Source organism: Pelodiscus sinensis, chromosome 1 (assembly GCF_052426305.1).
Source record: "Pelodiscus sinensis isolate ZL-2025 chromosome 1, ASM5242630v1, whole genome shotgun sequence".
NCBI classification, from domain to species: Eukaryota; Metazoa; Chordata; order Testudines; family Trionychidae; genus Pelodiscus; species Pelodiscus sinensis.
In genome coordinates this window covers 307,871,138-307,886,663 of record NC_143052.1, presented here as the reverse complement: position 1 = coordinate 307,886,663, position 15,526 = coordinate 307,871,138, and the positions used below count along the sequence as shown (strand labels likewise).

Here is a 15,526-nt window from a genome sequence, read left to right as displayed (position 1 = left end):
TTCAATTGTGAGCATCAGAACTAGACATGGTACAAAACCAGCAGTTGCACCAGTGCTGAAAAGAGGTAAAATAATGTCTCTACTCCTACTCAAGATTCCACTGATGATATAAGATCACATTAATTCTTTTGACCACTGAGACACACTGGGAGCTCATGTTCATCTACTTTATCTACCTCTACCACCAAATCTTTTTCAGAGTCACTGCTTCCCAAGATAGAATCCCTCCCTTTGTAAGGAGGGCCTACATTTTTTGTTCCTAGATATAAACTTCTAAATTTAGCTATACAGGCAGTCCCCGGGTTACGTACAAGATAGGGACTGTAGGTTTGTTCTTAAGTTGAATCTGTATGCAAGTCGGAACTGGCATCCAGTTTCAGCAGCGGCTGAATCTGGATGCCAGTTCCGACTTGCATACAGATTCAACTTAAGAACCCCAGGCATCCCCAAGTCAGCTGCTGCTGAAACTGATCAGCAGCTGATTCCAGGAAGCCCGGGGCAGAGCAACTCTGCCTCGGGCTTCCTGTAGTCAGCCGCTGGTCAGTTTCAGCAGCGGCTGACTTGGGGATGCCTGGGGCAGAGCAGCTGGGGTGCTGCCGGGTTGGTCCAGTAGCACCAAGGAGCGGTGCTGCGTGACCAACCGGCAGCGCCCAACCTGCTCTACCACAGGCCCCAGGCCGCAGGCTTTGCTCCACGTCTCCCTGGTCTGCTGGGGGGGGGGAGGGGGGGGGGAGGGGCACTAGCTGCGTCCCGCCCCAACAGACCAGGGAGATGCTGAGCAAAGCAGCGGAGGACCCGGGGCTGGACCTGCGGCGCTTCCAGATAAGCGCCGCGGGTCCGGCCTGGGTCCTCCGCCGCTTTGCTCCCCGCCTCCCTGGTCTGCTGGCTCCCCCAGCAGACCAGGGAGACGGGGAGCAGCTTTTCTCGCCCCAGAGAGGCGGGCGGCGGGACCAGGCGTCCCGCCGCTCCAGTCCTCCGGGGCGAGAAAATCCCCGTTCGTAACTGCGGATCCGACATAAGTCAGATCCACGTAACTCGGGGACTGCCTGTAGTAAAACATATTTGCTTATACCCAATTTACCAAGCAATCCAGACTGCTCTGAAATAGTGGACTCTCTTCATTATTTACACACAATATTTATTTAATCAGCAACATATCAGTGATGATTTTGTGTTTTCTTCCATGCATCGATAAAAATATTAAACAGTGTATCAAGAACCAATCCCTGAAAAGATCCCCTGGTTGGGGAGGCGGGGGGGGGGGGGGGGTGTCTTTGCACATGATAAGAAATAGGAGCCTAAAGTGGATGCCCTTAAGGGAGGAGGGGAGAACAGGGGTACACAGCATATGGGGAAGATGGACAAAAAAATTCATAATGCAATTTACTGAATATATTTAGAGAACCTAAGCAGAGTCAGTCTTAAAGGCCAGAAGGGACCATTACGATTGTCTACTGTGGACATCTGCTGCTCAAACAGTAGGGATCAAGTAATGGAAAAGTGACACATGCCCTGAAGTACTGTATATAGTTCTGAAGTTTCAATCAAGCACCAGACATAAGCCAACACCACCATTTATTTGGTTGTGAAGAGTTTAAAGAGAAGCTAGATAATTTCATGGAGGTTAGGTCCATAAAAGGCTATTAGCAAGGGGATAGAAATGGTGTCCCTGGCCTCTATTAGCCAGAGGCTGGAGATGGATGGCATGAGACAAATCGCTTGATCATTGTCTTCAGTCCACCCCCTCTGGTGCACCTGGTGCTGGCCACTGTCGGCAGACAGGCTACTGGGCTAGATGGACCTTTGGTCTGACCCAGTACAGCCATTCTTATGTTATGTTCTTATTTACAACCAATAGAATAAGGAACACATTTTCAGCCAGTGTCAGCTAGCACAGCTCTACTGACTTCAGTAACTAATTGTTTAAGAATGCAATAAGCCATGCCATTTCTGAAGTATTTTCCCTTTTCTCTTGTTTCACTATATGTCAATTTCAGTTCCCCCATTCTAAAGCATATTTAAGATACTGTCAACATTTTTTAAACCTGCTCAAGAAAATAAACTAGGTACTATCTGAATGCATCAGTCATTTCTGCATTATGTATTTTTGCCAATACTGTTCCAGAATAAGTGGATTTCACCAAAAACAATTACAGTACCTCCAGATGATTTACATCTGGTTTGAATCTTAAAAGCAACAGACAGTACAACATCTAGCAAGTTTGGTAATGAAATCCTATGAGACTCAGGGAATGTCTAGACCAGGGGTTCCCAAACTTTTTGACATGGGGACCAGTAAATCCATTCACGAACTTTTGGAGGACCATTTGCATATTCATTAATCAAATGATGAATATTCAAATAAGTTGTTTCTGGTCCTCCCAAAACCCCCAGGGCCAGCTTTAGCAAAGCTTTTGATATGGTCACCCACTATATTCTTGCCAGCAAGTTAAGGAATATGGATCGGATAAATGGACTGTAAGACAGACAGAAAGCTGGTTAGACCAGGGTTTCCCAAACTTTTTACTTTAGTTGGAACCCTTTTTTTCCCAATACTGCTTTTTGTAGCCCAAAAACATAAACACATAAAAAACAAACTGAGAAAATACCAGACATATAACATGTCTGGTATTTTCTCATTAGGTAAGTTGTATTATTACTAGATATATCAGTTTGTAATTTCGAACTGCCTGATTGGAAAATGTGCTCAGGCTGCATGAGCGTGTCTACCAGCCAGACAGTTCGCAACTACTCAAGGGGGTGTGTGGGGGTAGGGGTGGGGGGAGACAATAGAATCCCTGGGCCGGACTAACTCATGCTTTGTGGTGGGGAGAGGGGGAACAGGGGCAGCGTCCCAAGATCTACATATGGCTGGGTCAGTCCCACTCCCCGCAGGCCAATTCATTCCTCCCCCTGCTGCGCCTCTGGCCAGCCCCACTTCCTCCAACCCCCTCCCAGGCAGCCAGGTCCCTCCCGCTTCTCCTCCCAATCTCCCTTGGCCAGCCCCGCTGCCCGCATCTAGCCTTCCTTCCGGCAGCCGCTTCTTCTCCCTCCCTCTCCCTCCCCCCAATCTTCCCCAGCCACCTCCCTGCCCCCAACCTCAAACCCCCCGGCAGCCCTGCTTCCACTGGCCCTCCAATCTCCACAGCCTGCCCCGATTCTCCCATCCAGTGCTGCTTCCGGTGGCCAGCTCTCCCCTCCTCCTCACCCCAGAATTCCCTGGCACCTCCACCTTCCCTTAGCCCTGCACCCTCCTGGTGCCTCCCCCTTCCCTTACTGCCCCTGCCCCCTTTGCCCTCTCTTTCCCTGATACCCACCCTCTCAGCACTCTCTGCCCCATCCCCTCCTGCCCCTCTGTGCCCTCACACGACTTGCTCCATCCCCACCTCTCTCATGCCCACCCCTTCTTTCAAGCCTTCTCCCAGCACCTCCTCCAGCCCCCAATGCCCTTCCCCTCTCCTCTCCTCTGCCAGCATCACCCTGTCCTCCCTCCCACTGACAGCTCCCCTCCTATCCTTTCCCTCATTGTCTGCACTTGGCCCCCTGGCATTTGTCTCTCTCTCCTGCACCCCTGTCTCTTGGTCCCAAGCCCCTTCTCCTTCCACTCCTCCCCCTCCATGCAAGCCCTCCGCCTCCACCACTGCCGCCTCCTCGCCTCCGCCCAAGCCCGTTCCCTACCTTCTGCCTTCCACATTGCAGGGCCGGAGGCTGCCGGAGCCAGCATGACCCCGCCACGTGCCTCCGAAGACTTTTAAAATCCCGGGCCGTGATGTCACGTCACGCCCGGGCGTCCTCCCCGCCCACGTGCAACGCCGTACATGGGCAGCAGCAGGCGGTGAGGAGCCGCAGCGCACGGCGGGGACGCTCTGGGGGCGGGGTAGGACGACGCATAGGGGAGGGGGACTGGCGCAGCGGACCCGTGCCCTCTCCAGGCAGAGCTGGGGGAGAGACCCAGCTCTACGTATCGGTGGAGCAGGGCCCCCGGCTCTGTAACTTGCCGGCACTTCTGGGTTCAGGGGCGCGGGGCCCAAATCGGCCTAAGGCCGGCTGCCACCAGGCATGCTGAGGCCCGGTATTTCTTTCCCGTGGCCCAGTAGCGGGCCGCGGCCCATAGTTTGGGAAACGCTGTTCTAGACAAACATTGAGTTTGTGGCAAGGTGGGAAATAAATTGATTCCATGTTAGTTTGCTGCAGACTGTTTATGTGGACCTTGTTGATATGAATTAATAGCTATTTAATGCATTTGGATTTACTCCTCTTCAAAATGGGACTCAAAAGTGTATTAATGAACTGTAAATGCGCATCAGCAGGCTCCACAGGGACAGCAGCTAGTTAATGTGGTGCTTCATCGCATCCCAGTTCAATCTACCCTGGCTTGCCACAAATTAAATATTTGTGCAGATAAACCCTTACAATGGTTAATATTGATCTGACTTCAGATAAGTCTACTCTACAATCTAGTTTGGAAAGGTCTCACTGCTACCCAAGAAGAAGCAAACATATTTGTGCTTTTCCTGTTCTACAGCAGGAAATGTAGATATGCAAAGTACACCAGAACATCTAAAAAAAAAGGTCCCCGCCCAAAACAGTTTATAATCTAAATTTAGTTATAAGGCAATTAGGGAAAGATGAAAAAGCACAGGCATAGGAAAGGGAGAGAAGATGTTAACAACCCAAACACAACTTTTTAAGAGAGTCTTTAATGAGAAGTGGATAGTAGACTGGCAGACTGAAAGCAGAAAGAACATTCTATTTGAAGCATGAATCATGGGGGGAAAAAAAGGATGGAGATGAAAGAAAAGGACAATAAGGCCATCATAGATAGAGCAGCAGAGTTGTAATATTTATACATGAATGTTAGGGAATTGTATTGAATAAAGCATTACTAAAATTCCAAATTGAGAAATGAACATTCTTACTGGATCAACTATCAATCCTGGTACTTATTTGCCTTCTTGTAAAGTGCTTTAAGACCTATTGCTAAAAAACATTACATAAGTTCCATGAGTTTAGAAGGAGAGTTGGAAGGGGGCGAGGTACACTTGCTAGTCTTTAAAACTAAACTAAAACCAAAACTTCCTGATTTAAATAAAAACTCTATCAATAACCTATTCAGCTAAAGGAGAGAATGCAGGCAGAAGCCCAGCAGCCGAATGGGGGCTCTCGTGTTTATTGCACCCAATGTATCATGTATGATTACCTGCCCTATGGACAGGTGGCGTATGTGTGCATTCGGTGCAAGAAGTTCCTGGCTCTCAGACCGTGTGCAGCAGTGGTCTCCAACCTTTTTACACCCAAGATCACTTTTTAAGTCTCAGAACAGGCGAAGATCTACTGCCCCGCCCCTTCCTTGAAGCCCCGCCTACATTACATGAGGAAATCTAATGTAAATGTACTGCGCAGGTGCGCAGTTCAGAGAGGGCTCAAGAGCTACTCTTAGAGCCCCTGAGATCTACCGGTAGATCGCGATCTACTGGTTGGTGACCACGGGTGTAAGGGCTTTGGAGGCCAGTGTGGCTGAATTGCTGGAGCTAAGGGAGGCTGAGAGGTATGAAGATGAGGTGGGACAGTTCTACAAGGTCCCAGAGAGCCTCCAGTCAGACAGCCCCTGTGCTGTTAAGGAGGATGAAAGACTCAGGAAGGAGAACATTCAACTGGAGCAGAGGGAAATGATCCCATAGTTGGGACCCTCCTTCCAGAGGATGTTATGATATCCTCTCACACTAAGGATACATCTCTGGGGGAAGGAACTCCAGTCATTAGGAAAAGGCATGTGTTAGTAATGGGGGATTCAATTATTAGAAATATACATAGCTGGTTTGTAATGATCAGGAGAACTGTATGGTGACTTGCCTGCCCTGTGCAAAGGTTGCGGATCTCTTGAGACATCTAGATAGACTTATGTGTAGTGCTGGGGAGGAGCCAGTGGTCATGGTACATGTAGGTACCAATGACATAGGGAAGGGTAGGAGAGAGGTTCTGGAGGCCACATTTTGGCTGCTAGGAAAAAGTTTGAAAACCAGGACCTCCATGGTAGCATTCTCGGAAATGCTTCCAGTTCCATGTGCAGGACCAGGTAGGCAGGCAAAGCTTCAGAGTCTCAATCCGTGGATGAGACGATGGTATAGACAGGGAGGGTTTTAGATTTATTAGGAACTGGGGAAACTTTTGGGCTAGGGGGAGCCTATACAGGAAGGATGGGCTCAACCTAAACCAAAATGGAACCGGGCTGCAGGCACTTAACATTAAAAAAGTTGCAGAGCGGTTTTTAAATGAAGGGCTAGGGGAAAGCCGGTGAGTGTGAAGGAGCACATGGATCGGACAGAGACATCTTTTAGAGGAGGGTCTATTAATAGAGATGCTCTATGTTTTACTCAGGATGAGAGGATGGGAGTATGGGTCAGATCAGAGGAGATACAATCAAATGAAAGTGTCTAACATATCAGGAAACGGCAGACCAAAAATAGTGACAAATTTTCTAAGTGCTAGAAGTCTAAATAGTAAAATGGGTGAACTAGAGCGCCTAGTTTTAAAAGAGGATATTTATATAAAAGGCATCATGGAAACTTGGTGGAATGAGGATATAGTCATACCAGGGTACAAAATATATTGGAAGGATAGAACAGGTCATGCTGGTGAGGGAGTGGCACTATACGTGAAAGGAAATGTAGAATTAAATGAAGTAAAAATCTTAAATGAGCCTAAATGTTCCAGAGAATCTCTATTGATAGTAATTCCATGCTCCAATAATAAGAATATAGCAGTAGGGATATATTATCCATCACCTGATGAGCACAGTGATAGTAACTATGAAATGCTAAGAGAAATTAGAGAAGCTATCAAAATAAAAAACTTGATAATAGTGGCGGATTTCAACTATCCCCATATTCACTGGGTACACGTCACCTCAGGATTTCTTGATACCTTAAATGACTGCTTCTTGGAGCCGCTGGTTCTGGAAACCACAAGGGGAGAGGCTATTCTTGATTTAGTCCTAAGTGGAGCACAGGATCTGGTTCAAGAGGTAAATATAACTGGACTGCTTAGAAACAGTGACCATAATGTAATAAAATATAACATCCCTGTAGTGGGAAAAACACCTCAGCAGCCCAACACTATGGCATTTAATTTCTGAAAGGGGAACTACACAAAAATGAGGAAGTTAGCTAAACAGAAATTAAAAGGTATAGCGTCTAAAGTAAAAGCCCTGCAAGCTGCATAGAAACTTTTCCAAGACACCATAATAGAGGCCCAACATTTAAATGTATACCCCAAACTAAAAAACACACTAAGAACCAAAAGAGTGCCACCATGGCTTAACAACCAAGTAAAAGAAGCAGTGACAGATAAAAACATCTTTTTAAAAGTGCAAATCAAATCCTAATAAGGAAAATAGAAAGGAGTATAAACTTTGTCAAATTAATTGTAAAAATATAGTAAGAAAAGCCAAAAAGGAGTTTGAAGAACAGCTAGCCAAAAACTCAAAAAGTAATAGCAAAATGTTTTGTAAGTACATCAAAAGCAGGAAGCCAGCTAAACAACCAGAGAGACCCTTGGACGATCAAGATAATAAAGGAGCACTCAAAGATGATAAAGTCCTTGTGGAGAAGCTAAATTAATTCTTTGTTTCAGTCTTCATGGCTGAGGATTTTGGGGAGATTCCCAAACCTGAGCCATTCTTTTTAGGTGACAAATCTGAGGAATTGTCCCAGATTGAGTTATCATTAGAGGAGGTTTGGGAACAAATTGATGATCGTAACAGTAACAAGTCACCGGGACCAGATGGCATTCACCCAAGAGTTCTGAAAGAACTCAAATGGGAAATTGCGGAACTATTAACTGTGGTTGTAACCTATCTTTTAAATCAGCTTCCGTACCTAATGACTGGAAGATAGCTAACATGACACCAATATTTTAAAAGGGCTATAGATGTGATCCTGGCAATTACAGACTGGTAAATCTAATCTCAGTACTAGGCAAATTAGTTGAAACTATAATAAAGAGTAAAACTGTCAGACATATAGATGAACATAATTTGTTCGAGGAAAGTTAACATGGTTTCTGTAAAGGGAAATCATGCCTTACTAATCTGCTAGAGTTCTTTGAGGGGTCAAACAAACACGTGGACCTGGAGGATCCAGTGGATATAGTATACTTACATTTCCAGAAAGCCTTTGTCAAGGTCCCTCTTCAAAGGCTCTTAAGGAAAGTAAGTTATCATGGGATAAAAGGGAATGTCCCTTCATGGATTGATAACTGGTTAAAAGTCAGGAAACAAAGGACAGGGATAAAAGGTAAATTTTCTGAATGGAGAGAAGTAACTAGTGGGGGGGGGTCTCCCAAGGGTCTGTCCTAGGTTTAATCCTAATCAATTTATTTTTTAAAAGATCAAGAGAAAGGCGTAAACAGTGAGGTGGCAAAATTTGCAGATGATACCAAACTGCTCGAGATAGTTAAGACCAAAGCAAACTGTGAAGAGCTTAAAAAAATCTCACCAAACTAAGTGATTGGGCAACTTAATGGCAAATGAAATTTAATGTTAATAAATGTAAAGTAATGCACATTGGAAAAAATAATCCCAACTATACGTACCATATGATGGGGACTAATTTAGCTACAACTATTCAAGAGAGAGATCTTGGAGTCATTGTTCTTTGAAAACATCCACTCAGTGTGCAGTGGCAGTCAAAAAAGCAAATAGAATGTTAGGAATCATTAAAAAAGGGATGGAGAATAAGAGAAAATATCTTAATGCCTCTACATAAAAGCATGTTTCGCCCACATCTTGAATACTACATACAGATGCGGTCACCTCATCTCAAAAAAGATATATTGGCATTGGAAAAGGTTCAGAAAAGTGCAATAAAATCATTAGGAATTTGGAATGGGTCCCATATGAAGACAGATTAAAAAGACTTGGACGTTTCAGCTTAGAAAAAAGTAGACCAAGGGGGGGGAACATGGTAGAAGTCTATAAAATCATGACTTGTGGAAAAAGTGAATAAGGAAAAGTTACCACCACAAGAACTAAGGGTCACCAAATGAAATTAATAGTAAGCAGGTTTAAAACAAACAAGAGGAAGTTTTTCTTCTCTCAGCGCACAGTCAACTGACTTCAACAGGGTTCAAAAAAAGAGCTAGATAGATTCACAGAGGTTAGGTCCATTAATGGCTATTAGCCAGGGTGGATAGGAATGGTGTCCCTAGCCTCTGTTTCTCTGGAGGTGGGTTATAGGGGAGGGATCACATGAGGATTACCTGTTGTGTTCCGTCACTCTGGGGCAGGGGTCTCCAACCTTTTTAAGCACAAGATCACTTTTTGAATTTAAGTGCAATACAAGATCTACCTCAAAGCCAAATCCCATGACTCCATCTTCTTTGTGCCCCCTTCAACTGAGGCCTCACATCTGACTCACCCCATTCTCCCTCCCTTCCCCATCCTCCCTCACTTTTCCCAGGGAGGGGCAGAGGGTTGAGGTGCAGGTTCTGGTCTTGGATTAAGGGATCTGGAGTGTGAGAAGGGCTCTGAGCTGAGCTTGGGGCAGGCAGCTGGGGATCCGGATGGGGCTCTGGGTACGGGCTCTAGGAGGGTGTTTGGATGCAGGGGTGCTTAGGGGTGGGTAGAGGCCTGGGGTGCAGGAGGGAGTACGTGGGTGGGGTAGGGTTTCAGAATGTGGGCTCCAGCTGGGCACTACTTACCTCAGGTGGCTCCTGCTGGGTGGTGGTGCAGTGGGGCTAAGGAAGGCTCACCCTGGCGCTGCACCACTCCCAAAAGCAGCCAGCAAACTCCCTCCCAAGCCCTGTTGTGCCCTCCTCTCTGCTTTGTGGAGATAGAATAAAGAAGGGGAGGGGGCACCCTGACATCAGCACCTCCTTCCCTCCCCTGCCCAGCAAGCAGGAGGCTCCTGAGGTTCACAGCTCCAAGGCCAAGGACAGAAGATGCACAGCAGTTGGGGGAGAGGCAGCTGAAGTGCTGTGCTTGATAGCCTCTTGGTCAAACCAGTCAGAATCATCTGTCAGAGGCTCCAAGAACTACCAGTAGATCCCAATCTACTGGTTGGTGACCACTGCTGTGGAGCATCTGGTATTGGCCAATGATGGCAGACAGGATACTGGGCTGGATGGAACCATTGGTCTGACCCAGTATGGCTGTTCTTATATTCTTATAAAAACTAGGTGCGTTAAGTAATGCACTCTGAAAAACATTACCAAATTAATTCTCAATGTGCTTGTGAAGTAGGGAAGCAACCTATTTTATAGATGGTGGGTGACACAAAGAAATTAAGTGTCTTGTCTAAGGTCTCACAGGAAATAGGTGACAGAGCAGAAAATTGAATCCAGAGCTCCTGAGTTCCAGCCCAATGTCTTATCTTCAAGACAATTCTTTTCATACTGTCATCTTGCTAGTGCAAAATAGTTCCCAACAGTGTATTTTCAAATGTTTTATCCTGACTAGTTGCAAAATAATTTAGGCAACAGATGAGGATTTAATGTGACAGCTTTTCTATGACAAAAGCCAGTTTCAAAAGTCTGAAGTGGAGGCACAGTGTTCAACAGAAGCTTAACTCAATTTAAAAAGTACAGGTATGTAGTTGTTAATGAACAACATTATAGATTTTCCCACTAGCAAATTGTTCAAAAAGAATACAAAAAATTGTCTGTTAAACACAAACAGCAGCTGTAAAAATATGGGGCGTGGATCTAAACGGCTGCGGCTGCTATACTGCACAAATCCTACCAGATCAAAGCAGAAGTAGATTCCATTTATATCAGAAGTATACAGTCAAATGTACAAACCATATTACAAAATGAAGTAAAGCCTTTTTGTTCTTATTACCCACCACCTTCAAATTCATGATCATCTCTTCTGACATCCCAAACTGAATAATTCTTTCATGTCACTGCTCACAAAGAATTCCATTACACTCTACCCATGCTATTCTGAGACTATCATCTCCCTTTATGGCACACTTTTCAAAATGTTTTTTATACTCCAAGAAAGGTTTAAAAACAGATGGTTGTACTCAATAATTAACTTCACTTATCCAGTTCTCTATGCAGCTGCTTATTATTCCATTTAAGTTTTTTGATAACTATCACATCTGAAAGTGTTACAGGTAAGTTGATCTGTATGTTTAAATGCAACATTTTACACTGTATTTCAAATTATTGAATATCTATTGGGTGATCACATAATATACCCTACTTCCTGCATACACACAAGGGACAGAACTAAAGCAGCGACTGATGTTTTGTCACCAAGGGTAGAATTTAGTCCTGCAAAAGGAATTTAGTAATCTTTTTGTAGCACAAAACAAAAATGAACCCAACTCTCCCGCAACTATGTTGACTGTGCAGTGCTTACAGGAGCAAATAGTAGCATGCGTTTACTGTCACGAACATACAATTGATCTGAACCTTGTGTAGTCATGATCTAGCTTCTGTCCTATTTCAGCTGCTTTTCTGACAGCAGAAACATAATAAAGATAGCATTTATGGTAGACATTACAAATAAATTTAATCCTGTTACCACAATCTAAACCAGATATTTGAATGGCTGTACTTTCAAATCAGCAGGTGAACTTTAAGAATACCAAAGTGAAAGGTTATAAACCTATTGGAATATTTCGCTAGACCACTGGTTTGATTTAGTTATCAATCTTCAGCAAATAAGAAAAAACTGCAAATAAAACCTTATGCTTATCAGAATTTTCAAGACACCTTAACACTATTTTTGTTTATATGCTACATTTTCATAAATTATAACTTGAGGTTGAATTCTTCCTGAGAGCTATAAGAACTTTAGCTGCAGCATAGGCTTTCAACACCTCCAGCAACCCTCCATAGTCACTATTGTTTAATCATTATCATACACTATTTTCAAACCTTAAATGCTATTTCTAAACTACGCATCCTCAAAATGTCCTTAAGGCCCCAAATCTATTTGTAGGTTATGAATAAATTAGAACTCTATCAACTTGCAATTTCAGTTTCACTGTGTTCATTTAATGGTGATTTCAGGCGCCAAACATGCCCGTTTACTACTGCCTATTTAACTGTTAGTTTCTATTTTTAAGAATAATTTTCTCTTCCCCTTTTGTGTTTAATATTGGCACTTTCAAAGTCACCACCACAAAAACTCACTAGATCTTCAACACAATATTTCATTTTCTTCTTTTCTTCCTGTACTAAGAAATCTGGAAACAAACCCTTGTATTAGAGGCCTGATACGGGGCAGGTCCTGCTCTCAGAACCAGATAACAACTGGGCTAATATTACATAAATATGCATTCTTAAGAAACACTAAGTAAAAAGTATTTCACGAAAAAAAAATCCTAATATCAAGTGGTAACAGAACATCCCAAAAATCAAGGATGGAGATATCAAGGATAATACAAAAACCTCTCTCAAGAATAACAGAAACACACAGACTTCTCCTAAAAGATATGGTCAGAATGACAGTATATAACTTGTTTATTTCAGGGTATAAAATTCTCTCAGAGGGATTATTTTTGGCCAGTGTAGGGGACAATGGAAAGTCCCACCACTGACTGAGCATTGTCATTGTCATGAGCATATGTGTCTTAGCATCCTTGTAAAATCTACCAGATGCTATAACTGTGTTTCATCAACAGTAAACCTTGCTGAGTGCCTTTATATCTTCACGGATCTTGTGGTCATTGCCATTGGGAAGTTGGCTCAAGATCTGCTGTGTCAACTATCTGCACAAAGCCGGAACAGCACATAGGGAGAACACACAAATGCAGTCAAACATACAATCATATTCTTTTCACCGTACAATTCCTTTTTATCTCATCTTTATGCTCTGCTTCATGAATTTTGCCCCTATACCTGGAATAGTCTTCCCTTCTTACCCCACATCTTCAGGCAAGAATGCATACTGTAGAATTCACACCCTCACATTTTACATGCTGCAGTAACTACTAACTGATGCATTGATCCCAGCTATTTGTAGTAAGGAACTTAGATTTACAGAATACTGTTCCTTAGCCCTCCCAAACATCCTGTCACTCCCTGCAATTCCAGCCCACTGCCAATTTAAACTCACAAACCTGGGGGCAATATTAGGGCCAAAGAGCACCAATCCTTTCACTAGGGGCCACTTGTCAGGTGAGGAGGAAGGGGAGGAGGAACTGCAGAATTCATGGAGGGAAAATCTTAAGAGGAGAAGGGTGACAAGAAGCTGCACCTGGCCTGAATATTCAGATTTTTAGTCCACTGCTTCCCCAGTGCATGGTCTTAAGCAAGTCATTTAACCTTTATCTTTCTCACTCAGATCCTAACACACCTGTGAGATAGAAGAATAATGTGTGCTCTGAGAATCACCACAAGTACTATGTAAGTTCTAAACAAATAAGAGTTGCAACACTTTGAAATGCAAAAAAAACCCAGCACATACCATCCTCCTCCCCACACAGGAGGCAAGCCCAACACCTCCCCCACTGAATAGCAACTTTTGTTTAGTATATAGAGAGAGAACATACAGATAAGATTGGCAACATTATTTCCTTACTAAATTGTGGCAGTGGGAACACAGCAGCATCTTTAGCTAGCCACAAAAATTTTCAATATCACATAACTTAGTATAATGTGATAATTTTTAGACACACAAAAAAACCCCCTGGCAGATTATATTTTTTTTTCTGTCAACTGACAAATCCATAAAAGAAACAGCCAAAGTGATCAAACGCTGACCAGATGGTAATCCTAGTTTCAACACAATAGTTAAGGTTAATATGATCATTCCATTACAAGTTTTTCTTGTCAGTTATAACTTGACCAAGTTTATACAGGGCTTTGGTTCAAATGTCCACTGCAATGGATTCTTTTCAGACAAAAATAATCATAAGCTTTATTCTTGCACAAATGCTGTTTTCTTAAAAAAAAAAAAAAAAAACCCTGAGTTGATGGTATTTCTGACAGGGAGAACTATTAATAAAATGTTGAATCTATCAATTTAAATGCACAATTCAGACAAGAAATGTAGAACATTCAAAGTTAAGGTCTCTGATTCTGGTGCATTTAACTTTCCTATTTTAATATTGTTGGGGCTTTTGCATTGACTATTAAGTGTTTGCGATGGACATAACTAACTTTTTTCCATCAGAAATGTCTTTCACTCAGGAGTGTAACGTGTAGTGTATTCTTTTTAATAGGTCAAAGAATGCAAGTCTTTTTTATCGCCTCTACAAATAACAGTAAATAAAAAAAACAAGAAGAAAACATCTGAATGAGAGTAGGAACAAATTATATAATGCCAGAGAACACTTTTTAGGGGCTATACCGCTTATTTTTTTTAAGATAAGATTCTGGTCCAATTTCAACCCTTGCTTTGAGTAAGTGCTTCTAACATTTTTAAAATGTAAAATAAAGCATCTGAGATACTGAAAAGTGACTAGTAAAAAGTAATTTTACCTGAAAATTGTTTTCTGTGACTCTGTTCCACCAAACCATATTGATGGGTACTCCTGTTTTACACCTGTCAGCCAGACAGCCAATAGCGTTCTTTGATTTTCGTGCTTTTGATCCCACCGGAACTATCCTCTCCTCCAGCATCCCCAGTCGATACTTCCTTGGCTACGAAAAAGAAGGAGAGAAACCAGGCCACTCCTAACATCCCTCAGTCTAGAGCTAAACTAAAATAGATAACACATCTCAGGATGATCTCTGGATTGGTGGAATAGGAAACAATTTGCAAGTAAAATTTCTCTGAGACTGTTTCCTTCAATCCCGACTATGAGGGTCTCACTAACGATGCCTTAGAAAGGAAAGCAAAACAACTAAGGCAGAAGTAAAGTATCTGTAAGCAAACTGTTGCAACAGAAGTCAGCCACTACAGCCTGTGCATACAGTTTGGTGAATTTCATGAAAATGAAAAAAATATATATATTTGGCAAAACTCTTCCATTAACACTTCCCTGGTTTTATCCTATAAGACAAAAACTGTTGTGGCAGAACAAGTAAAAGCCTGTATACAAAGAGACCTTGGTACCTTCTAACCTATATTCCTCTCTAGCACATACCTTCAACCACACAGGATACTGAACTCTGACACATTATTTGGGAAGGATCAAAGGCTTCCACCAAATCAACAGGAAGTCAGCTTTATGGGAAAAAAAATATTCAAAAGCATGGGTCGAAGGAAATTTCAAATGCAAGATAATTTTGAAGTAATTTACAACAGAACTCATGCAATGAAGGCAAAAGGTCTTCCCTCTGTCCAAATTAATATTCAGTAGGCCAATTCCAACTATATTTCAAATGAAGAGAGACATGAAATACAATAATGGAAGAATAAGTGAAATGGACTCTAATCATTCAAGAAAGCAAGCCACACTTTTCAGAAGCCAACATGCAAAAGGTGGTTATGACACAACAAATAAAGGCCACCAGCATGTGGACTTTAAATAATTTATTTTTTATGAAAAAAGCACTGGAAACTGAAGCCCTTTTCTCAACAAACAGGCAAACCACAAGAGCAGTGCAAACTTCCCCATGTTGTCAA

The 15,526-nt window shown here is 43.0% G+C and overlaps 1 protein-coding gene across 6 annotated transcripts in view; it reads right to left on the bottom strand.

Moving 5' to 3' along the window:
* The window catches only part of PAN3 (poly(A) specific ribonuclease subunit PAN3), a 115,519-nt gene that overhangs the window by 51,514 nt on the left and 48,479 nt on the right, over positions 1-15,526 (bottom strand). For 4 of the 6 annotated variants that reach the window (XR_012900724.2, XM_075919221.2, XM_075919222.2 and 1 more), the window contains one exon: positions 14,437-14,598. The exons of the other annotated variants lie outside the window; for them this stretch is intronic. Coding sequence is in view for 3 of the 4 variants with exons in the window: in XM_075919221.2 (XP_075775336.2) it covers positions 14,437-14,598 (162 nt within the window). In the remaining variant the exon portion in view is untranslated. The remainder of the gene's footprint in view (positions 1-14,436; positions 14,599-15,526) is intronic. 6 annotated transcript variants of the gene reach the window in all.